Source organism: Arabidopsis lyrata, assembly GCF_000004255.2.
Source record: "Arabidopsis lyrata subsp. lyrata unplaced genomic scaffold ARALYscaffold_6, whole genome shotgun sequence".
Taxonomy (NCBI): domain Eukaryota; kingdom Viridiplantae; phylum Streptophyta; class Magnoliopsida; order Brassicales; family Brassicaceae; genus Arabidopsis; species Arabidopsis lyrata.
In genome coordinates, this window is record NW_003302550.1 from 5,278,503 (window position 1) to 5,303,813 (window position 25,311).

The 25,311-nt window shown below is 32.5% G+C and overlaps 2 protein-coding genes and 1 long non-coding RNA gene across 3 annotated transcripts; 1 reads left to right on the top strand and 2 right to left on the bottom strand.

The window, feature by feature from the left end:
* The first annotated feature begins 573 nt into the window (after nt 1-573).
* Nucleotides 574-4,173, top strand: LOC9309670 (serine/threonine-protein kinase PBS1). Its single transcript, XM_002871503.2, has 5 exons — nt 574-1,106; nt 1,618-1,820; nt 2,453-2,642; nt 2,926-3,317; nt 3,431-4,173. The coding sequence occupies exons 1-5, from the start codon at nt 980-982 to the stop codon at nt 3,887-3,889; spliced, it is 1,371 nt and encodes a 456-aa protein (XP_002871549.1). The 5' UTR covers nt 574-979; the 3' UTR covers nt 3,890-4,173.
* Nucleotides 4,174-5,225: 1,052 nt separating this feature from the next.
* On the bottom strand, nt 5,226-7,533 carry LOC9307620 (bidirectional sugar transporter SWEET15). Its single transcript, XM_021023083.1, has 6 exons — nt 7,306-7,533; nt 6,671-6,707; nt 6,369-6,579; nt 6,120-6,284; nt 5,897-6,016; nt 5,226-5,801 (listed from the first exon to the last, which is right to left on the bottom strand). Exons 1-6 carry the CDS (start codon nt 7,355-7,357, stop codon nt 5,499-5,501), a joined length of 888 nt encoding a protein of 295 aa, XP_020878742.1. The 5' UTR covers nt 7,358-7,533; the 3' UTR covers nt 5,226-5,498.
* Nucleotides 7,534-17,968: 10,435 nt separating this feature from the next.
* On the bottom strand, nt 17,969-19,034 carry LOC110227816. The gene is made up of 2 exons (XR_002331503.1): nt 18,279-19,034; nt 17,969-18,061 (listed from the first exon to the last, which is right to left on the bottom strand). It is a non-coding gene; the product is annotated as an uncharacterized LOC110227816 (long non-coding RNA).
* Between the last annotated feature and the right edge of the window lie 6,277 nt (nt 19,035-25,311).

The following is a 25,311-nucleotide window of genomic DNA, read 5'->3' on the forward strand; positions in this document are numbered from 1 at the left end:
AAAAATTAACAACATATTATAAAATAAATTTCGACTAGAGAGTATTTAGAAAACTTTCTATTTATAATTATTTTACCTAATTGGTTTTTTTTTTTTTTAGTTTAGTTTTGAAATTATTGAAACTAACTAATTATAAAAATCCATGGCTTGGATTTTTTTTCCAAATATTTTTATTTTAGATATTGGCCATTTTTTTTAAATTATTCCATTTTTATAAATGATTCAATAACATAATTTTCTAAATATTAAAAAACTAAAATTTTTTTTTTTAATATTTATGTTGGTCAAACTGGTCAATGCCGGATTCCGGCGAAAAGTGTACCGGAAAAAAATGTTCGTGATGTTGGCGACATGACTATATATAGTTCGTATATGTTGGCATGCGATACATATTCATGTAGTTTATGATCCATTATTAAACTTTGCATGTGTGGCCATGTCTTCGCGGATACTTCGTGTAGCCAGCCATCTTTTTTTCAGGAAAATAAGTAATAAAGAAAGAAAGAATTTTTGCTTATTTTGTTTTTTTGACAGCAGAAAGAAGATTTTTTGCTTAAATTAACAAAAAAAGAAAAGAAGTAAACTTGCTTGTATAGAAGATAATCTCGTCAACGAGAAAAGTGTTGAATGAAGGAGGATTTACTGAGAGTTTCCGCAACGCGTCATTGTTAATTCGCAATTGGTAATACACTAGTGTGAACACTCGTGGACGACAAAAGAAGCTGCTTCATCTTTCTCTCTCTCTTCTCTTTCTCTCTTTCTCTCTCAACTCCAATTCGTTTTTTTACCAGAGTTGGAATCTGAACAAAGTTGGTTTTTTTATTGGTACCCAGAATCTCAATTCTCCTTCTTTCTTTCTGGGTGTAGCAAAAGTTTCGCTTTTTTATATTTATCCAATCGTTCCTGTTCATTGGTTTCCCAGTAGGATTGAAGTTTTTCTTTTGTAGTTTTTGATTATTGGGAAAATTGAGTGGAGGAGATGGGTTGTTTCTCGTGTTTTGATTCGAGTGATGATGACGAGAAGCTGAATCCAGTTGTTGAATCTAATGGACAGAAGAAACAATCACAACCGACAGTATCCAATAACATTTCTGGACTTCCTTCAGGTTTTGATTTACTCATTTGTGTTTTTTTTTTTTAATGTTTTAATCCACTTTGGTTACATGCCCACAAGATCTGGTTATCTGATCCTGATTAAGCTGACAAGACTTGATCTCAATCACTGTTACTTTGGTTATGTGAGTTTGTGATAAGTTTTTAAGCTATTGGGCATGTTCTGATTCAACTGTATTCGAGTTTCTTGGTGAAAGATGAAGGGAAAGTGTGATTCTTTGCTTCAATTTCACTTGTTTTGATCTGATTGGGAAGTCCCAAGCTTGTCTTCGGAGTAAATTTTGTGTGTTGAAAAGAAATTGGACCTTGTGAGGATCAGGATCACATGATCCTACTGAATCAGGATTAAGATCTTAGATTTGGTTATTTGGGAATTGTGGCTTGAAGACATTGATACAAGTTTTATGCTTTTATGATGATTTGTTTTTGGAGTTTAAGTTGGTATGAGAAGACTGTGAATGGATGTGTTCGGTAAATTGATTGGGCTTGATCATGACGTTGCAGGTGGGGAGAAGCTTAGCTCAAAGACCAATGGAGGATCAAAAAGGGAGCTACTGCTTCCAAGGGATGGGCTTGGACAAATTGCTGCTCATACATTTGCTTTTCGCGAGCTTGCTGCTGCAACTATGAACTTTCATCCTGACACTTTCTTAGGCGAAGGTGGATTTGGACGTGTCTACAAAGGAAGGCTTGACAGCACCGGTCAGGTATTTTTTTGTTTTGTTTGATTTTAAGGAAATTACATCACATATCTGTCTCTAACATTGTTGTTATTGAATTTTAGTGGGAGATTTTGCTTCATATACTCTAATCAGTGTCATTTTAGGATGTTTTTGTTTCATAAGGAGTTTTGTTTATACGTTTCGAATGCTAAATTTTGAAGAGAATTCCAATTTTATAGTTTTAAATGTAGTTTTGAAAGAAAGAAGAAAGTGTTGTCTTGGTAAATGACAAGACATACGCTTGAAATTTTTTCTTAATTCATGTGAAAAATTCAAGAATGCTCTTTGTGAAGTGAAGTGAAGTGAGTGGAGCGTAAGATCTTGATGTTCTCTTAGCTTTCAACATTTTTCTTGAATGATGAATTTGATAGGAAATGAATGTGCAAGATGCTGCTCGCCATCCTCCAGTTGTACAAGGCTATATTACAGTGTTAAATATATGACTGACTTTTTTAAATATGTTGACATGAATTTTGCATACTTGGTGAACAATTTTACATTTTTTGTTTTTACTCTTGGTCTTTTGCCCGTGTGTGTTACAGATCAGTTGTTTAGCTTGATGATCTTGCATTACATTGATGTTGTACCTCTGATCTATTTTTCTTAATCATTCTCAGGTTGTTGCTGTTAAACAACTGGACAGGAATGGTCTACAAGGTAACAGAGAATTTCTGGTAGAGGTTCTTATGCTCAGTCTTCTTCATCATCCCAACTTAGTCAACCTTATTGGTTACTGTGCTGATGGAGATCAACGCCTCTTAGTCTACGAGTTTATGCCGTTAGGATCATTGGAAGATCACCTCCACGGTAAATCTCTCTCGCCAGCGCTTTTCTAGTCTCTTACCATTTTAGACCTCAGAGATTCTTTCTGATCTTAGTCACCATCAGCCCAAAGATTCTTTCTTATCTTAGTCAATGTCAACCCTAACTTTAGCAGATTCTTCATGCATTTTTTTATTTGTTATAATCATTACCTATATATTATACATGTAGACTTAAGTTGAGAAGTAGTAGTTGCTGGTTTTTCTTTTGGCAGCCTCTAACACATAAATTTTTTATATTTTCCTTTCGGGATTCTCTTCTGCCCCAGATCTTCCACCGGATAAGGAGGCCTTAGATTGGAACATGAGAATGAAAATAGCTGCTGGTGCGGCGAAAGGATTGGAATTTCTACATGATAAGGCAAACCCTCCGGTTATTTATAGAGATTTTAAGTCATCAAACATTTTACTGGATGAGGGTTTCCACCCAAAGCTTTCTGATTTTGGGCTTGCTAAACTTGGACCAACGGGAGACAAATCTCATGTCTCCACTAGAGTTATGGGAACTTATGGTTATTGTGCTCCCGAGTACGCAATGACGGGACAATTGACAGTAAAATCAGATGTATACAGTTTTGGTGTGGTTTTTCTCGAGCTCATTACTGGTCGTAAAGCTATAGACAGCGAGATGCCTCATGGAGAGCAGAACCTGGTGGCTTGGGTAAATCAACTCGCCATCATCTTCCACTTGATTTGACATTCAGTTTTTCATTCTCGTATGCGAAAATTTGTGAGAATCTTTGGTTTTAATTGTTAACATTTTGGTGTTAACAGGCTCGCCCATTGTTCAACGACAGGCGAAAGTTCATAAAACTAGCTGACCCAAGGTTAAAGGGGCGGTTTCCAACGCGTGCACTCTACCAAGCTTTAGCCGTGGCTTCAATGTGCATCCAAGAGCAGGCGGCTACACGTCCTCTCATAGCAGATGTTGTCACTGCACTCTCTTATCTTGCAAACCAAGGTTATGATCCAAGCAAAGATGACAGTAAGAGAAACCGAGATGAAAGAGGGGCGAGGTTAATAACAAGAAACGACGATGGAGGTGGCTCGGGAAGTAAATTCGACCTAGAAGGTTCCGAGAAAGAAGATTCGCCGAGAGAGACAGGTCGGATATTGAACCGAGATATCAATAGGGAGCGTGCTGTTGCTGAGGCTAAAATGTGGGGAGAGAGTTTGAGGGAGAAACGAAGACAGAGCGAGCAGGGCACTTCAGAGAGCAACAGTACCGGGTAGAACCGGTTTGGGTCTTGACCCTTTTTTGTTCTTATTTCTCAGACTCTCATTTATTGTCAAACATAGAAAACAAACAAAAACATTGGGACCACGAGTTGCTGTACATTATATATGTGATGTTGCAATATGGGCAAAAGGTTAATAACCAAAACTCTCTAATTGAGATTCTGGAGAGTTGTGAAGATCATTCATGTAAATTTTGTAGTCTTTCTATTTTGATTTGGGATTTTGACAGATAAGATAATGTTTAATGATGCGTCACATGTGGCGATGTTTACGTCTGATAGAAGATTGAATTGCAAAGATCCAATATTAAGTGTTTCTAGACTCTTTCATGTGGTTCTGTGGTGTGGCTAATGTCCACAGTCGCGAAGTTTCGGACAACGTGGGTCACATGCCCTCGCAATCTGACAATTATTTTAAGGATGGCTTATTCAGATTGTAAGATTTTGGTTGGTCTTATCAAGTTTTTGTCGGGACATCTTTTTTACTATTGACAGTATAGTGTACTGTGTTATGTGTACTCTATTGAAATGCATTTCGAAATTTCCCGTATGTTTTATTTTTGGTGAACGACATTTTTTAACTCTAAATACTCGGAGGATCTAGAAAATCCTAAATTCTAGACTTTTTTAGCAAGAAAAAATTTAGTCAACTAAAAGTATTCTCTGTCTTTTTTCCATCTAGAGACACTAATTTTTATAAGTTAATTAATTATAACCTATCATACACCGCCATGCTAATTTGTCAAAATTCGCTACAATATGATTTTTTTGTCGGATTCGGTCGTTACCATTTTAAATGTAAGTTAATTAATAAATATTTCTTTTTGTTTTCGAGTATACGAGTTATTTATAATTATGTTAAATTATTTTGGGGTAATTTAATCATAGGATGATAATAATATTTTTAGATAACTAAGAAATATTGTATATTCTTACTAATCCATTTTTTTTTTATGAGCAAATACTATAGTGATTGCCACTCTATTGATGATGTGATTTTGCTTGGAAGTGTACGAACGTTCCACCTTTATATTAAAGATTTGCTAGCAATACATTTTCATCAGAGCATTGGGACGTCTTGACATATTTTGTATTTGTTTCCAAAACTGGACGGTGAAGATTTTTCGTACTTTTTTCTTGAAAATTAGAATTAGCTGTATATACTTGATGGGGACAATTTAGATCACAAACTTTTTCTTCCGACTCATAAATATTTGTTAAAAATCTCCAAATCGTTAAAACAGTATGTCGTCAATGGTACAAGACCATTCGTTATCTAATTGACGGCGACATCTTAAAGACAAATCATAAAAAGGTGGTCAACCAGCTTATTAGTATGAGTAATCAAGCTACTGAGGCTTACTATACCAAATGAGCACCAGTTACAACTTACACAAAGATAATATATTCAAATAAACACAAAACTTTATGCAAGTAGTAGTACATCATCAATAAGATACGAAACAAAAATGGAACTTTAACAAACCACCCCGCCGATAATACAATTTAATTTCTTCCTTTGGCCGGCCCGACGAGCCGAGAGAAAGAGAGCAAAAGAGCAAAAGAGAGAGAGAAATATATTTTGCTTCACGTAGATTGACACTTCAAACAGTTTCAGAACGAGTAGTCTCCACGTGGCATTTGCCGTTTTCAATTGACGGCTCCTCCACTTTAGTAGCTTTGGACAGATCCTCATGATGAACGGCGTCAGAGAGTGGGTCCACCGATTCCGTCACAACTGGGTGCACTTCCGACACACCTAACGGACTCATCACGACAATACTCTTAAGTTGTTGTTCTGACGAATTAATCTTCTTTTCCATCTCTGGTTTCTCATTTGAGTTCCTATAAACTCCGTATAAAACCATTTGCAACAGCCCTAGTACGAATCCCACCACGTTTGGAATCTACAAAAAACAACAACCAAAAAAAGTCAGTAACCTCTATTATTTTTTTTGCCAAAAATATGAAAAATTTAGACAATTAAAAAACAAATGCTTACCGCTATGCATATGTCGTTGAGGAATAAACCATAAGCGAACCACATAACGGCGCTTATAGTGAGGAAGAAAGAAAGCGTGAAGGGCATGAACTCCACACTCTTTGTCTTTATCACACGAGCCTTTTCACAACAAAGAATTTAAATTTAACATTTTATTCCAAAACATAATGTTTTAGAAATAAATTTACAAATTAAATTAAATAGATATGTAACGCTAGCTTACCACGATCATTAGAGGGGCAGCGAAAACAGAAACAGAAATGGCAACGCAAATCCAGCCGAGGACAGAGACTTGGAGGGTGGGAGTTTCAACCACGAAATGTGTAACCATTAGAATCAACGAGAAGAAGGCAACGTTCATCGCTATGAACAACTTCAAAGCCGATATCTGCCAAGACGTATATTATTCATTTAATATTGGTATTTTAATTACATAGCGGAATTAAGGAGGAGGAAAGGGAAATAAATTTACCCTTTTGTCCTTGGTGGCGTAAGCGAAGAACATGGCGATGTAGAGAGTCTCCACGACGCAGCCGAAGGAGTTTATGGTAATTAGGAGAAAAGCGTCTTTCTTAATCAATGCGTAGTAGAGCCATAGCATGCAGCTAAATAGCGACACTTGGTACGGTAGCGACTGGAAACTTTCCGTCGATTTTTTCTTGTATATTCTATAAAAAGTTGGCCTGAATATTTTGAAAACAAAATCATCAGAATCATTCTCAAAATTAACAAAAAAATAAAATAAACGAAAGTTAAGAAATCGAAACTACTTACACTGGAGCGAGGAATACAAGGAAGGATATCACGTTTCCTGTAATTTCATCACAAAAGAAAGACAAAAAAATGAGTCAATTGTATAATTAAGAGGCTTCTAGGTTTGTTGAAACACAAGTACATGAATCAGTACGAGTTCTCTAACCAACCTCAGCGGGGAATTAAATTGTGCATTAACCACTATACACGTATTGAGTATGATATAACATAGACAACAATGCGTGACGATTTCAATTTAATTAATAGCTTACGTATTGATTATTTTTTTGGTAGTTTGGGCTTTAACTAAAGAATTAGAAGATCCTTTATGATCCCAAATGACTTATTTTAGTTAATGAAGAAAAAACTTGAAACTTGTTAGGTGAGTCATGGTGAACTCTCCAGAATTTTAATTCATTTCTTAGGACTTTTGTTTAATTAAACTCTTATAGCTAGTAATACAATGGAACCCTACACATTTTAGTTTTTTATATTTTTAGAAATCTGAAGCTTAGATGCAAAGTTGCAACATTATAGTTGCTGTTGCAAATTCCTTATTATATAGTATAAAATATGCTAACAAGTAGTGAAAAATAAGAATAATAGTAAAGAGAAGAGATGATGAAAAACTAGGATTTGGCTTTTTTTATCATTACCTAAGATGCCGAAGATAAAAGCGAGCAAATGGTGATTGATCATGACTCCCATTTTCTCTAGCGATTGAGAAGCTTTTCTCGCTTGGGGATTTCTATAGGGTCTCAGTTTTTTTTTTTTTTTTTAACCCTAAAGCTGATCTCTCTCTCTCTCTCACTAGAAGATGGTTCTTTTTATTTCATGGAGGAAACTGAGGAGGCTCAGGTGGTTTATATATAGCTCCAAAATAACCATTGTAGTCAAAATATATTGATTTTAATTTAGAGTTATTTGAAGCGTGTAACGTGTTGAGTAGACTAAAAAACCAAAAAATAAGAATCGAAAAGGAAAACGAACTCAGCCTGGTTGCATGACAAGTGGAGATATTAGTAGGTGGCGTTTGCATTTTATCATTCACTCAATCTTACTTCTTTCTTCCCCCACTCGCATCTCACACGCGCGTCCTCTTTTACGATTTCATTTTCTTCACGCCTTCTTTTTAATTAGCTTTCAAAAATCACATTTAGTACCATAGTTTTGTACTTTATAGAAGATAGATGACTATCATGGTGACCAAAAGTCTACCCAACATCAACCAATATAGAGGAATTCATCACTAGATTACATTACGATTATTTGTACGTTTTATTTATTCTTTATATTTCTCTCTTTTTTTGGTTTAAATTACATATGAATTGGACGACCTAAAGTATCACACATATCTATTCAATGCACACAATAAATATAGACATCATTTATAACAATTTACTTGAATTGTAGATTTAATCATTAGCTAATATTTTCAAATATGTTTACAATGAATTTAGTTGTTTTGTCTATACTATCTTAAAATATTAATTATATATGACTTAAATGAGGGGTGGAATTAGTTTCATTTAAAGGAGTCTAGGTGAGAATGATTAAAGATCTAACATAGCTAGAAATCTACGTGTGATGACTATATTAAACCAACGCATTTATAGGTACACAAAAAAAGTAGAACTACTAGTAAAGTAGTAAAGATATTTATTCGCAGAAAATTGACGCCGTTCTCTATAAAATTATTGGCATTTTCAAATGATTAACCAAAGTAGAAATAAAACCATTCACATCTCCTGATCAGATTTCTCATTTCTCTCCTGTCTAGAAGTACACGTTTTTTTTTCCCTTGTACAAAAGAAAACGTTAAAAATCATGCATGTTTTGAGCAAAAACTCCACGCGTCGGAATGGAGCGTCGCGCGTGAGAATAAATTAAGGTATTAAACGAAAAAAATGATGCGTTACGAGAGAGAGTCGTAATTAACAATACAATAATAATTAGCATGAAAATGAAAATTTTGTGCAAATCACGTGACCTCTCCAAACGCTTCCACTTATAGCCACGTCATCAGATGCTGACTAGGCAACACCCTCTCTTTGGTTTCGTGTCTTTAGAGTATTTTCTGTTTCTGCCTCTTCTCCTCCTGTTTTAATCCCTATTTTCAGGACTCGATCGTATTCTTATATTAGTATATATAAAATTTGAGACAACAATTAGTCTATTTAGTTTTCTAATGTTTATAAACTTTGTTTTTTCGTTAAATTTTGTGAATAAGGATGCATGTATCTATCATTTTTGGTAAATGTCTAATGCAGTAAGAGCATGATTATCTATAGTGTCTTAGAAATAAATCTTACGAATATTTAAGTAATATATTTATAAAATATGGATCTTAACTATGTTTTTGTTGCTTAGCTAAGAAACTCTCTTAGCAATAATAGCTTAATTGAGATTTAATTTTAATCATTTATTGTTAAGATCCAACTTAAGATTTTCTTAAGAACCTGCCATTAATCATGGTCTAATATCCATCACTACTCAGAGGTTGGTTGAATATACATTTTTTTTTTGTTACGTTTGTTTCAATAGTTATGATGAAAGGAATCTGAATATTTTGGAAAAAAAGTTGAGAAAATTACGAAACAATTCTCCATTTTTCGAGGGTAAGTTAAAACAGATTATTAAAAGTGGGAAGAAATGGACAAAAGAGGAGTGACGTGGTAGGCTAATGATAACAATGATCATGGGTTTGTTAAATCCTTCTTGTTCTTATTCGTGAGTATTTGTTTCTCTCTCTCTTTCTTGTATTTGGTCCAAAATATTTTAAAATATGATAGGTGCCACTTTTGTGGTTCTACTCCACCTTACTTTTTCCATCTCTAATTATTATTGAAGCAATTTTTGGTTTATCTTGTGCCTAATATATTTTTGGTTCATCGTACGATCCCATGCGGTGTTTGCGAATTCGCATTTCACATTCCCCTAACTTCTCTATGTTATTTACTAGAAATATATCTATGTATAGTCATGAGTCATGACCATTATATATTTATAATTCACTAGCAAGATTGCAACACATATCAATTTATGGATTATATTTTGACATATTTTATCGAATAGAAATTTTAAGTTTTCCTAAAAGCTTCAGTTTTAAATTTTACATTTGTTATTAACTTCTCAATTTATATCTATTTGTAAATTGGAAAATTAAATGGAAGTATTTCAAAAGACCAATAGAAATATAAAATGTATTTTTGTTCACTTATTATATTAATTTATTAATATGAAAAGGACATTTTTTTACTAATACGTAGATGTAATTGTTACTGCTAATTAGTTTATAATAGTTAATGTGGATGCATGTTATTGTGTTGATGTTATTTATTTTCAGAACATTTAATGATGTTTTGATGTGCATGCAGATGTGTTTGATCTGTTCTATCAAAGTTATTAACATTAGTTCTTTGTGTGTTTTCAGGTTTAAGCTTTAAAATTTACAAAGTCTAGATTAGTTTTGATCGTCTGTTCATGATGAAAGTTTTGTCAAAATATATAAATCAATATTTTCATATGTATCAAAAAAAATATATAGTTCAAAGATAAATATTTTCTTAAAATGATGTTTAATTATTTACCGCTTACTTTCATTTTGTAAGTTAGAGAAGATTTGATTTCCTCTTTCGCTTAACATATGCTCATCTCTATGTATGAGAAGATGTTAATTTGTTCATCTTTAATATTGTTTCTTAAAGAAAAAAACAATTTCTGTAACCCATATATGAAATGATTTTTCGTTTTTTAGTGGATTATGTTCTAAATGAATTATATGGAAAATATAACTAACATCGGCTGATCAAACCCCAATAATTTAGGCAGCTAGGTGACCCACGTTGATATATGATGTATGCATATAAATTTGTGTATGTTGCTACCACATAAAGGAAAAATGACAATCATGTGGGTGAAATTAAACCTCCCCCGATCCTATCGTTTTCTGATTTCAATCGGTTATACGAATCTAGCTTTACACACACATACATTTATCTAGCTATGCTACATATAGCTTTCAGTGATAGATACCTATCTATGATTTGTTAGCGAATTGATTAATGTTTACCAAATAAACACTACTATATCATTATGATCGGTCTATTGAATCTATATTAGTCATAATACCAGAAATTTTGTATGTATTAAACTATGAACATTGGATGGAGATGAGGCAAATGACTCATTGTTCAAAATAATTACTCAAATAAATTATTTCAATTATACATATTTATAAGAATAATTACACCATTGTGATAATTAAAATAAATGTAATGACATGGTTGATATAACTCTTATAATCACATATGGCCAAAGTGCTAAACTGTTTATGACAAAAAATATAAATACGAATCCTCATATTACGTACGTGGATCACTTCTAGATAAATTTCAATCATACATAAAAACAAACAATAACATTCGAGAAAGAGATTTCTTAATTTGTTAGACAACATGTTCTAAGATCAAATTTTCTAGCTAGTACATGTATTTAGACAAACTTGCATGTACTATAGAGTACGCGTTCTTTTGCCGTCTACGTTATTAATTAATTTATCAGTAACCAAACAACATATTTTGATGAAAAATTACAAACATAGCCGCTGAAGTTAGTGGACACATATTTATAACCATAAATGATAAGTACATGAAATTAATTTAATCAAACGGATGTTCCTTAAACGAATCGGTCTTCTGCCTCAAGGATGGGTCAAGAACTCAAGATATTTTGAGAATGTGTCGTTCATATAAATAAACTATGGTCCAATTAATTAAATACGGAGGCAATGAAAGTAAATGATGATATATGAAAGCAAATATTAAAGGTTGAAGAAGGCTAATGTAATTTGGTAATGATTGAAGAACGATTATATATATCTCCTAAAACTCCTTTTGTCCTTTTCAATGTTTTCATCCATTAATCATCCCTCTTAATAGAATCAATCAAACAGACCCATACTCAGGTTCCTACATTTGATAACGACCTCTTATTGGAGACCATCCTTTTATGGACATATGTAATAAAAATAACTATAAATTGCAATTACCATACGTGAAAAAATATATGTGTGGTTGCAAATTTTCAATAGAAATCACAAGTAAACCAATATGTGATAGTTCGAACCAGGTTGAAGTTAAAATATGTACTCTTTGATTCCTAAACTTGCGTAAAATTTATGTTTTTTGGGAAGTAAGTACAATGGTAACAAGCAAAGTTAGACTGACTTAGACAATAGAATCGGCATTTTTTTACAAAACAACAAGCATATTTTACATTTATGCTTAATAAGATTTTTTTTTTTGGAGAAGCATTAAAAACCGATAGGTAAAATAGGCCAAATATGCGTTTATATATTGATCACAAAATTGTCACACACAAAAAAAGATATGCCAATTTTGTTGTATTGTTATTTCTCAATTTTGTTTTATGGAAAAAACGTATGTCTGATTTATATATATAGCGATACACAATCTATCTGAGATATCCGACTAGAAATAGTCTTTTTACAAGTATCCATGACTTTTAGAAGGTTTTGTTGTTAGAGGTTTGCATGGAAAAATACTCTTTTTTCTTTTTCTGGAAATAGCAATTTTCCTAGTCTCAATCGTATGGAATGTGCTTTTGATGTATCCATGCAGCCTTTGGCACGTCTCTTTTCTTTCATATTGGGTTTCGGCGATATTGTACTTTCATATACGATGATATTCGAATCTTTTCAATACTTTTGTTTCCCATTGGATACGGGTGATCTCTCTGCTACTTGCTACTATTTTCGTGGAGTTTCTAGTATTTCTTATTTTCTTTCATGCGATTTTATTTGCATGAAATAATAATTTTGACTACAAGAAATTATATTCATTAATTATCCAAAAAAAAAATCTATATATTGTTAAAATGAAATCAAGATGGAGAGTCACGCAGGGGCGGATCTAGAGCCACAGGAGGTGGGGCACGTGCCCCACACTGATTCTTAATAAATATTTAACTGATCAACTTATCTTGTGAATTTCCTTTAGCTGATTTGGAAGGAGTGCCCTATATACTATCTAAGGTGCAGGGTTCGAAGCCTTTTTTGCTGCTTTTTCATTTTATTATTTCTTTCCCATATTTTTAATTACTTAAAAGAAAATTTTATAGCCGCCACCCAACAAAACCAGTTCTTCTCTCGCCCTCTCCGGTGGCCGGCGCTCTTCGCCGCTGCTGTGAGAGGGGCCTTTAGTTTGCTTTTGATGTTGTTAGTTGTTTCTGCAATTCGTTTAGCTCATGGTTATCTATGGAGAGGGGCTTCACTTGACAAAAACTGTGGATCTTCTCGGCGAGGCTGTTTGGCTTTGTCGGTGGCCAGCTTCTCCTCTGAGAGTTGTTGTTGGGTGTCCGAGATCTGTGGATCTGGCGGGTGCTCTGTTCATAGAAGAATGGGCGAAATTTTGGGATCCTGGTGGATCTTGAGTTTTGGTGGTTCACGAATCAATGGCCGTGGTCTTGTCAGTTCTCTCGTCGGGTAAGCTTGCCTTCTGTTGCTATGGGTTAGATGGAATCAATTTAGGTTGCTACTTTTAGGTTCGTTATGGTTTGTGAGGCTCTTTTCGATGGTGATGGCTATGTTCGTGGGTTTAAAATTGGATCTTTGTTCTACCTCTCCTTCGAGTCCTCTTGCTGGTTAGTGGTTGCGGTTTTCTCTTGGTTCGTTCTCGGTGTGAGCCATCTTGATGGGATTTTGTTGCTGAGTCACCTACTAGCCTATCTTTGAGTTTCTTTTGGAAGTTTTGGAGTTAGGTTCTAGTCGAAGCAGTGGAATCGTTCTCTAGTTCTTCTCTTGCGAGGACGTCGTCATTTTTAAGTCTGTAGGTGGCTGAATTTGGTTCGACGAGTGTCCGCGTGTAAGAATTGTTGATCTCTCGTGGTTTGTCTCCGGTCGATTTCAAGGTTTTTGCCTTGAACCTAGGGTTTCTTGCTTTCTCCGATTGGCTGGTGAGGAGTGTTGGTAGTTGTATTTGTGTCTTTGGTCGCGTTGGGTTCTTGCTTTCCTCCCTGTCGGTATGCTACTGGTTTGTCTTCGGTGTGAGGTCAATCCGGTCTTATTGGTGCTACCGGCGTTTACAGGTTCTTTAGGGAAGCATTGTGAGAGTCTCTCGTGCCTTTGTTCAATTATAGTACTTAGATTGCTTTCTCTCTTTGTCGTAGTTTTATTCTTTAGAATTTTGCCTTTACTTTTGGCTTGAATCAGTTTCCCTGTACTTTAGGGCTTTGTTTCCCTTGTTTGGGCTAATGTTTCTGGGGACATTCGTATAGTCCGCCGGCATATGTATTTCATCTTGTATCCTTCCTTGGTTTATCAATAAAATTCAGATGACAAAAAAAAAAAAAAAAAATTTTATCAGTTAAATATGAATGGTGCCCCATACAATTTTCTTTCTTAGATCTGCCACCGGTCACGCTCAAGTCAAATAGGGAAATGACTATACATGCAGAAACAGAATTAATGACTCAAAGTTTTAAGGGCCCAAAAAACGTGGGGCGCTATAGTGTTTGATTAGAACTTGATTCATATTTCGTATGTTTCAGACACAAAGAAATGTGGTCAATTAGTCAGAAGATTCCACACGTAGCCATATAATTATTGTCTTCTGGATACACCTAGAAGTACAAATTTCTCCACTTTAATTACCCCATTTCTATGTTTTCTGTGTTAATAAATAAATTTGTTTTTTCTCGTTTTAAAAAAACCTATTCTATATATTCACTATTTCTCTAGAGAAAATAAGAGAAAAAATGATAGAAGAAGAAAACGTGAATTTTTTTTTTAAAGAGCGTTCATTAGAACATTGTGTTGTTTTTTCAGTTTGTCTGTGTTTGCAAGTGATTGTACCTTTTCTTGATTGAAAATAGCCAAAAATATATTTTGCATTATCATTTTCTTACTATATATACTATATACATAATATTAATATATATTCTTTTGCATATAGTGTGATCCACCCCTAAAAAATATGCGCGAAGCTACCAATTTTTAAGTATTTATAAGGAAAAGGAAAGAGAAAGATCAATCGGTTAGTTATTTGTAACTTGCCTATATCATCACTTTACATTGCACTTTAATCTTCTTTATTTTTGGTAACACATAAATATTTTTGTTTTGTTGCATTTTATCTAGGCAGTACATGTTATATGTCACCGTAAGATAATTTTTTAATAAATTTACTAGACAGTAATGAAATTGTAGTAAATTATCTTTACTGCATGAAACTATATTATCATTTAAAAAAAATGTACTACATAATCATTTTTGGCAAACCTAATTCGTTTATGGGTAAAAAAAATTAGCAGTGAATAATAATACTATGAAAAAATGAGTACAATGTATTGGCAAATAGATTTGGTTGCTAGTTGATACGATTGGTATTTGTAGTTGTGGACGATTTATATGACTTAAGGAATACGTATTTGTATATATGGTAGAGAAGTGGAAGAAAGTACCCAAAATACAATTTGAAGATTGATGCATTGAACGTTTACACATCTCATACTTTCCTTTTCAAGTAAAGGCAATGGCAGGTTTGTGCTTTTTAGACTTTTATGTGACGTGGCAAAACGCGGGGCCTCTTTTATTCTTATTGTGTGTTATCTTTCGTGAATGTATTTGTTTTCCTTACTTTTGGACTTTTGGTTTCAACTAAATAATTGTTGTGTTCAATTTATTGAGCATACCGATTAATGGAATCATTAGATAATTTGTAGTAACAGTTACTAATGCGTATTGTTTAGTTATATACTCACAGTCATAAAGACTTCCTAAGATGATCCTTTAGGCTTAATACTTTCAACGTAATGAGAATTAATCTTTTTTTTTTTGCCAACCAATGAGAATGATCTTAACATACGTAAGCTGTTTTTTGTCAACTTCATTGCACATATTTTTTTTTTGAATGAAAACTTCATTGCACATATTATTTTTTGTCAACACACATATTTTGTTTTATTTCGTGGTCTCATCTCATCATTTTACTTTTTAACTGTATTATTAATAAAAATGAAAGTAGCCATCCATGAATGATAATATTGTGCCCACATGATGGTGGGCTAGTGGTTGGCGGGCCCAAGGTGGATGGGTGCAACTCCCTCCTCCCCATAGTTCGATTCCTTCCTCCTGCTGTTATCAACATTATTGTGGGAAGTCTGTCAGTTGGACTTTGGTCCAATTGGTTTACCTGGTAGTTAGAAATGCAGGCGGCCTGACTACCCCCTGACACTTAGTCGGAAGGCATTCTAAATTCGGGATAGGCAGAGTGGTAGCCATCTTCGACTTGATCAATCACAAATTTCCGAGGGTACATCTAAATGAATGATTGGCGTGGCGATAAGGCAAGGATTGTGAGACGACATCTAAACCCATAAGACATAAGACACATGGACCACATAAACTTTATAGTTATCATTTCAAATTGTTTTGAAATGATGAGCTGGCTGCATTGTTTCCCCAAGTTAGGCCCTGTTCTTCTGTGATCGCGCGACACCTTCGGCGACCAACAAAAGATCCTTTGTTTTTTAATTTCATTTTCATCTAGCGACAAAGCATCTTATGAAAAACAAGAAAAAGAGACGTTGGTGTTGGTTTACTCAGTCGCTGGAAAAATAAGTGATACCGGCGACAACATATACCATGAACAAAACTTGAGTGACATGGAAAGAGAAAAAAAAAACTAATAACTTCAGTATGATTTTGTGCCGCTGGAAGGTGTTGCGCGACGTCCAAAAGAACATGCCCTTAGTGTCGTCGAATTAATATATAAATGTGTATTATCGATAAGAGAAAACTAGCTTATTGGATCCAAAACACCTCAAACAAGAAACATTAATTTTCTTAACCTTATAGTTATTGCATTAACTTGGACCACCTTAAAACGGATTAGGAACACGGCATCGTCACTAAAATAGTTAATTATACACAAACAAAATTGTATAAATTAATGACAGCTTGGGCAAGTCACTTAGACAAATAGTTAGATTTCTACCCATTTGTAATTGTAACATAAAATGTTCAAAGACAGAAGATATCAAACTTTCCAGCAAACAAAAAATAACCCATAGAACGAAAGGTTATGTATGGGTTAAATCCATATGACTTAAATCTCGTTTTGGGTAAAATCATATGTTTCGGTGCTTGTTTGTGGAAGTATTCACGTGACATCTATTTTCAAATATCTTACTAAGAAAATATCAGACCTGCCTGGCAAAGTGGTGTGTACTGTATCATTCGATTGCTTCATCCTTTTCGTCCGTTATCTTAGCAACTTATCGGCTTTCTAAGTTCTCTTGAGTTTTGAGTTTAGCAGTTTCCGTATTCAAGAGTTTTTATAATTAATAAAGAGTTCAAGTCAACTGGTGATTATGTATCATTCTTGGATATAATACTAAATTACTAATGAGCTCCAATATGTTAAGAGATCTTTCGGTATCCTACTATAATTTTTTTTTTTTTTTGGTGAGACTGTAAAATTTTATTTAACATCAAATTTGTGTAGTTATTGTCATAGTAAAATACGTCTAGACCAAACTACATTTTTAATTCATGTATCATCAATTCAAATATTCGACTCGATTAGAAAGAAAAAGGAAAAAAACAAATTTTGGTATACATTTCTCTTTCATAAATTATATAATACCTAAATCTTCATTTTATATGATATTTACATTCTTAGCAAAAACAAAAAAAAATATATAATACGCGTTCCTACCAAAAAAAAATTATATAATACGCGTTTGCAGCTTCGCGTCTATTATCACAGAGAGAGAGCCCAATAAGTCGTAATGGGCCTAACACCTAAAGTATTCTCAATTTTGAATCATTAACCCATACTTAACCGAAGTCCTCAAATAGGCCCAGGCTAAATCACACTTACACATTTCTCCTAAAGTGTTTTTTGTTTTTGTTTTTGGTGTTCGCATTGTTTACTCAAAACATAATATCAAATCCAAACCAAAATGGACCAAACCGAAAGGAAGATTAATTGTTAGTGTGGTCATTTGACTCTCAAACCGAAGCAAGCCAATCCAAACGAGAACTAAATAAATCAAATTTAAGTAACGACAAACTAAATAAACAAAACAAAAAAAGAAACAAGTATTGGTCTTATTCTGCAAATTTCTCTTCAGTCGAAGCAGACCAAACTGAACTAAAACCAAACAATACTTGATGCTAACCGAGATTTAATCACTAATGAGAATAAAGATCATCTCTAGTGTAATTTTTTCTTTTTGAGATTTGAGAGGGAAAAAAAATTAAAGAAAGTAAAAAGAGATGTAGATGAAAGTCTAACCTTTAACTGGCTGGAATTTGTGTGTTTGAAGTTTGGAATAAGCATCAAGGAAACAACTTTTTTTTTCTTCTCAAAAGCACAAGTATTTTCTCTTTCCCGAAAAAAAAAGAAGAGAAAGTTAGCACACGGATTAGTAGCATCACACGTGAGAGAATAGAAAAAAAAAAAAAAACATCTTTTTATAAGTTGGTCAGTCACATGCCATAAAAAGCCAATCAATGAAAACATATTTCAAAAGTAATCAATGAAAACATATTTCAAAAGTAATTAAGAAAAGAAAAGAAACTTCATTCTTCAGGTTTCTTCACCTAAAAGGATTCGTCTTTCTTTTTGTGGGTTTTCTTCAACTTCCAAGCTCACATATATGTCATAAGCAGCTGCAGTACCTTGCTGTGTATTTTTAGGTTTCGTATAGCCAATGAAATGATTGTAAGTAAAATAATTTGAATTTTTTTCGTACCCAAGTCTCTAAAAAAGATTGCGGAAACAATAATATTCTGTAAAAGCATTAAAAGTTGTCCTGAATAGTAATACATTCTTGTGAATACATTTATTTTTGGTTAGCCCATATGACAATCACATGTTCTGACATTATACTACACTCCTATCCTCTCATTTATAGTTTTATACTATAATTTTGGTCTATAAAATTTAATTTGAAAGCATACAAATCCAGGAAAATTAAAGAGAGATTTAAAAGTACTTGAAGACTTTTCCTTTTTTCTTGCTAGAAAAGCATTTGACAACTTAGAAATTAGAATATATGTATTTAACTGTAACTTTTTAAATAAAAGTTTCTTTATCAAAGGAGGTATGCAACTTTGAGGTTGACAAAGTGTAGCTTCAAAATGAAGAAACTGATATCATATAGATAGAATAAAAGCAAAACCTAGCGCCTCCTTAAATACATTAAATATAGATAATAATTTGTAGTCAACTTCGTTATCGATTAGGAGTGATGACTTTGAATTTTCACTTTGTTTATTTCATTTGTCGACAGATAACCATTTATTTTTTGTTTCTAGAAACTAAATGCTTTAATCTGAGCACAAAAAAAAATAAAATGTGTATATAGGATGTACTTTATAAAAAAAATTGCATTACGTAAATTTGAATTTTTTTTTATTTTTTTTTCATCTTTTTTTTCATCCCGTAAATTTGAATTTGGATTGTGATACGATACTATTACAAATCATTAATTGACTATATATCTAAGTCTATGATTAAAAAAAAAAAAAAAAAAAACTATTTTTTACATTTCTTATTTTGATGAGATGCAAGAAAAGAAATATAAGAGATACTATTTTTAGATTTCTTGTATTGATGAGATACAAGAAATATAAGAGATAGCACAAATAACTTAGCATGCACACGAAAAAAAAAAAAGATGTTGAAGAGTATCAATTTTTTTACACTATCAACTTTTAATTAAATAAAAATGTTATTGTATTTGGAAATGTTTTAAAATATTATTGTACGTAGAAATCATATGATCATTACCTTATATATTGTCATTTCTCCTAATTTTCTCTTCGAACAATTCACATGGTTATAACTTGAACACTTAGATAAACCGTAGCCGTTATATTGGATTGGTCATAAATGGCATATGATTGCTTGTACGTGATTTTATGCAGGGTTGAGAAATCATTACATATTTATTCTTTTAGTTGGATTTCTGAACAAAGTAGGAAACCTTCCAACTGGGCCGGCAATTAAATTTATACGATCATCATCGCGCCTTTGAAAAGTTATAGTAGTATAGTTTTAGGAGATAATATAAAATATATTTATTAATTAAGACGTATTGTTTGTTATAGACTTATAGTATAGTTTAAAGGTCTAGTGGTTAATTCGCTAAAACACCAAGAGTTTTTTTTTATATCATATACGTATTTTGTAGATTCATGGAACGATTGAATTTCGTACGTATAGCATGTGTTTGTAAGCTAGATTTCTTATACAGTATATATAGACAATTAAAAAAAAAAATCAAAGTTTTATGTGGGTAAGTCTTCAATTCTTTTTTGAATATATCCACAGAAATTGAAACTTTGAGATTGCATAATAAATCATTTCTGGCGTTTTTTTGTAGTTTTCCATAGTCGTTCTTTGGAAATGTTCAACATAAGATATATATATTTAGATTTCTACTTTAATTTACCATTATAGTAGATTTCTATTAAGCAATCATAAGATCCATATAACAATGCAGTTTCAAAACCGGTTCATAACTAGCAGTGAAGTTTGTTGTTAAATACTTGTTTGTTGATCAGTTTTAGTGCTTTTGGATATATATTTTTTTTAACAAGGTATATTAGATTGCCTCAAACAAGCCAATATTTAGGAAAGTTGTTTACATAAGTGTTAAGATGCGGCTGTGTATGAACAGTTCGAGCCAGCTTTTCTGTTTTCACATTCGCAATTCGAGAAAATAAAGATAAAGAGAAAACGTCGAACTCTTCTTTGTCACTCTGAATCGCCTCTAGGTATGCTGCAAACGCTGGCCACTCGTGCAGAGAAGACACCATCTTCACCAGGTCGGAGCAGTCTGTCAGGAAGGCTATTTCTCTCTTGTCTTGGCCGATCATACATCTCATCGTCCAAATTAACGCTTCGACCTCTGTGTGAAGTGAGGTTAAAGCTTCTTCGAAGATTAGCAGCTCCTATATCTTGCGTGCCATCAGTAGGGCTAGAACAGAACCATTCTAACCCGAAAAAACGATCAGTCTCTTTCCAGGACCCATCTACAAAACACCGAAACCCATTCTGGATTGTCAATTCTGGAGTGAAAGTGGGTATTCCCCACTTCCGGGTCTAAAGCGTCATCCGATATTTCCACATGAGCTAACTGCCGTTTGCTCTTCATTTTCTGCTAATCTTAAAATTTCAGGTGGACTTTGATTCACATTATTAAAGACTTTATCATTTCTTGCTTTCCATAAATACCAAAGTATCTATGGAAACGTGGTTTTATTGCTTTTGGATTACAATAAGAATTTTAAAGCATAGCTAAATATTGCGTTAAAATATACTTAAAAGAAAACTGTTGTAGTTTTATATGAAACAATCTACAATGATGTCTTACGTTACGTATATGTCTTTTTACAAATATTTTGGAAATTATCACAATTTTCTACATATAAATCCATCTACTTAAATGCATAACTAGATTGGTGTACAAAAAAAAAAAATGCATAACTAGATTTTGAAAACAAAATGACCGAAAATTGATAGCATTTTTAATTAATAAAACATTTAATAAAATGTTATATAATATTTTGCAGCTATTTCTTATTAAATTCCAAAAAAAAGTTTATATTTTGTGATTTTTGTTGCACATCAAAAACTATGTACAAATAAATAAAATATAATAGTTCGTAAGTAAGTTCAAACAAAACAAAAAAAAAAGTTCGTAAGTAAACAGATCCAATAAATACAAAACCATAATTTTCGGATTTCACATAAAAGAAAGTCAAATTTTAACCCCAAACGTAGAAAAAAGAGATCGAACCCTCAAGCACAAGGCCACAACTATTAGAAAAATGGATTGAGGACGAAACCATAAAACCAAAAATCAAGTAACTATTAAGCATATTTGTTGGATTCAAAATCATGTAGTTATAGTTGCATCCTTTGACGTTTCTAACTTTCTCTCCAACATCCCCACGCAAACTCCGTTGACGCTATCACACGATTTCTCATATTACCACATTTATTACTATACGGCATGCCTAAACTACATAAGATATTTAAAATATTAAAAATTGGAGGAAATTTTATTTAAAAGTGTAAGAAAAAAAAAAAAAATCGGAGCCGCAATATAACTTACGAAACCCTTATTTGATATTTCTCAATTTAGACCATTGATGACTAAGTCGCAAGTGGGGTGCGTGTGCCTGCTTTTTCTTTTTGCTTGTGGGAATCTCTCATCTATATATTTTTCCCTAAATTTCATTCTTTTCTTACTGTAAAAATAGATAAAGGTAACAATATAGGAGGGTAAGCAATATATTTTGACTTCTATCATCTTTTTGAGATTCAATATTTTCAGTTTTTCAAATTTAACCCCAAATTACCTATTTTACAGAATCATTTGAGGAAAACGGAAATGGTTGGCGATTAGATAATTAGATTGAGTCTCTGAGACTCAATCACTAGAGACTTTTTTATTCTCTGTGTAAAATATATTAGAAAATGTTTTTAAATCAATCATTCGAATAGATTTAGATGACTATTTTGAGAATAAAATAGGTCGTTGAATATATTGGAGGGTATTTTTGTCATTTAGGAAAGGGACCATTCATTGAATGTGATTAGAAAATTTGAGACAAAGAAGATTTGGGAAATCGGGGAGAGAAGGAGATCGTATATAGAGATTGGTTTGGTTGCATTGCATTTTGTGTCTCACTGAGACTTTAATCCGACGTGTGAGGCTGTTGTTTTGGAAGCATGTAGGACCCTTCCCTCTTTTATTCCCTTCATCCACTTCTGTCATATATTAACCAAAATGCCCCTCATCATGCAACAATGTAAAGAAAACATATGTAAGTAAATATTAGTATCGGGTTTGATCGATGATTTTTTACTGCAGCAGTAATGAGTATACTCTTTAAACTGATATCAATCAAATGAGTAGAAGTGATAGTAAGATATTCTACGTTTTGCCCTAAAATCTATTATAAATACTTTGTTGGATCTCAGCATCAACAACGTATAAATATTGGACAGACTGTTTGTAATTGAAAAGTTAATATCCATCGTAATTACTACTGAATCGTAAAATTAAAACTAACTTTTGATAGTATTGTTTCAGATGAAAATATCAGGTCTAAAACTAAAATAAAGAGATTATATCGCAAAATAAACCAAGAACAACATCATGTAGAGGTAAAATGATATATACACCTTATTCTTGTGAATCTCATTATCATATTGGATCGTAGAACATGACGGGTAGTACAAGACTATAAATGTTATAGTATTCAAGTAAAACTAAAAGAGTGGAAGTTATCGTTTTATTTAATAACAGCAGCGACGAAGATATCCTTAATAACCATGATATACTATTTAAATGTAAATATGTTTTGTTAATCCTTGGTTTCAATATAGAGGTAACTTGTAGTGTCGATATATAGTGAATATTATTATACCGACAATAACGTCACGCCTTTTGTTATTTTAAAGATAACATATATTTGGACGAAATCGATCATTTATTTATTTTTATTTTTTAGTAATAAAGAAAATTTCATGTGATCTATACAAACAGGAGGGTTGACAACGGGATTGGAGGAACTTACAGCACACTGTCATCTTCACGGACCCCTTGACATTGATTTTTATTTTATTTTTTTATCTCATATTTACATGAATTAGTTTTAATAATTAAACTGCTTAATTTATATATAAGTTATTTTGGTTGCCGGTTCTTGATTTTCTATCTCACATACTATGTACATATATATATATGGATATTGTTGTCTCACTGGTCTGTGTGTATGCAGAGAGCATGGTCCATACACAATTAATTATCAAGCTGGTGATTGAATTTATATACATAAGATATATTTTGTTCTTTCAATTGTATGGAAATCATTGACTTGCTTTGGATATTTCAGATGGGTTATCAAATTACTCAGAGTTCTATAATTTCTTCTTTTGGTGGTGGTTTGAGTTGTCAATATTAATTATAATAAGATTGATAAGTCTTGCCTTAGCCAAGGGGCATATGCCTATTCAATTATATAAAGTAAAACTCTTTTAAGACTATAAAATATACTGATGAATTTGAAATATTGATAAAATAAGCTCACCCGCTCCAGAAAATGGAATCACGAAACCAAGTGATTCATAATCATTTGCAGTGGCGGAGCTAGAACAAATTTTTATTGGGGTCAAAATTATAAAAACAAAAATAAACACTAAAAATATATTTCGTAAGCGACTATTTTTATAATTAAAAGCCTAAATTTACAAAGATTTACATGGTTTGAATGACTGTTTTTTATGAGTTTGAGTTCAATTTAGAAAAATCAAGTATATTTTAGCTAGAGAATATAGGTTTTGAGTTTTGTTTTTAAGTAAAGCTTATGTTTAAGTTAGATTTAAAGGGGTCAGAGTAAAATTTTCAATGGGGTCAATCTTACAATTTTTCAAAAAACATTAAAGGTATTTAAATTTTGTTGGGGTCAGTTGACCCCCCTCCATTGCACATGCCTCCGCCCCTGATCATTTGCTATCTTTTTTATATAAATAATAATTATTCAAAAAAAACATATAAGTGTATTCGATAGATGGATTATATATAAGGAAAAGGAAAGATAGTTGCGTTACTTAGTGAAGAACACTAACCACAAATTCCAATCCCCACAACACGAGGGGGAAAGCACTTAGAGGGATAATGGAGCAGATATATATGATATATTGCGTGCCCATTGGCCATTTCACATGATTCACTCTCCTTATCCGTCCTTATAACTGTATATATGCATTGTTTTCTACAATGTAACGTATTGAATACTTGAACATTGTAGTAGAAAACATTGTCGTGGTTCGAGAAGCCTTGTCAAAACTAGAGTCTAGAGGCATACAATTCTTTTTTCCCTCTCCCTCATATAATAAGCACGACTCGAATCCCCAAATTCATGTTTCACTATCATTTTCACATATTACTGACATACTTTCTCCGTTCTTTTATCAGTGATGTTTTAAGCTTCTAATTTTGTTTTTAAATAGATGATATTTTCAATTTTCAATACAAAATTAATTACTTGTTTATTGGTTTTGACGATTTATATTCTGTTGATAATTTTTTATTGGTTGATTAGATAATAAATGATGTTTTAGTTTAGAAATAAACAAAAACTAAATAATTTTTTAGTCTATATGCATTTTTCTAAAATATCATTTATAAAAGAACGGAGGGAGTATATTCATAAAAAAAAAGGAAAAAAGATGGCTGGCTACACGAAGTATCCGCGAAGACAAGGCCACACATGCAAAGTTTAAAAATGTATCTCTAATTACACAAACTATATGTATCGCATGCCCACATATACGAACTATATGTAGTCAAGTTGCCAACATCATAAACATTTTTTTCCGATACATTTTTCGCCGGAATCCGGTATTGACCAGTTTGACCGGCGTTGACCAACATAAATATTCAAAAAAAAATTTTTTTTAGTTTTTTAATATTTAGAAAATTATGTTATTGAATCATTTATAATATTATATAATTAAAAAAATATATACGATATTCAATATAAAAATATTTTGTATTATATTCAATGCATTGATTTTTATAATTAGTTAGTTTTGATAATTCAAAACTAAACT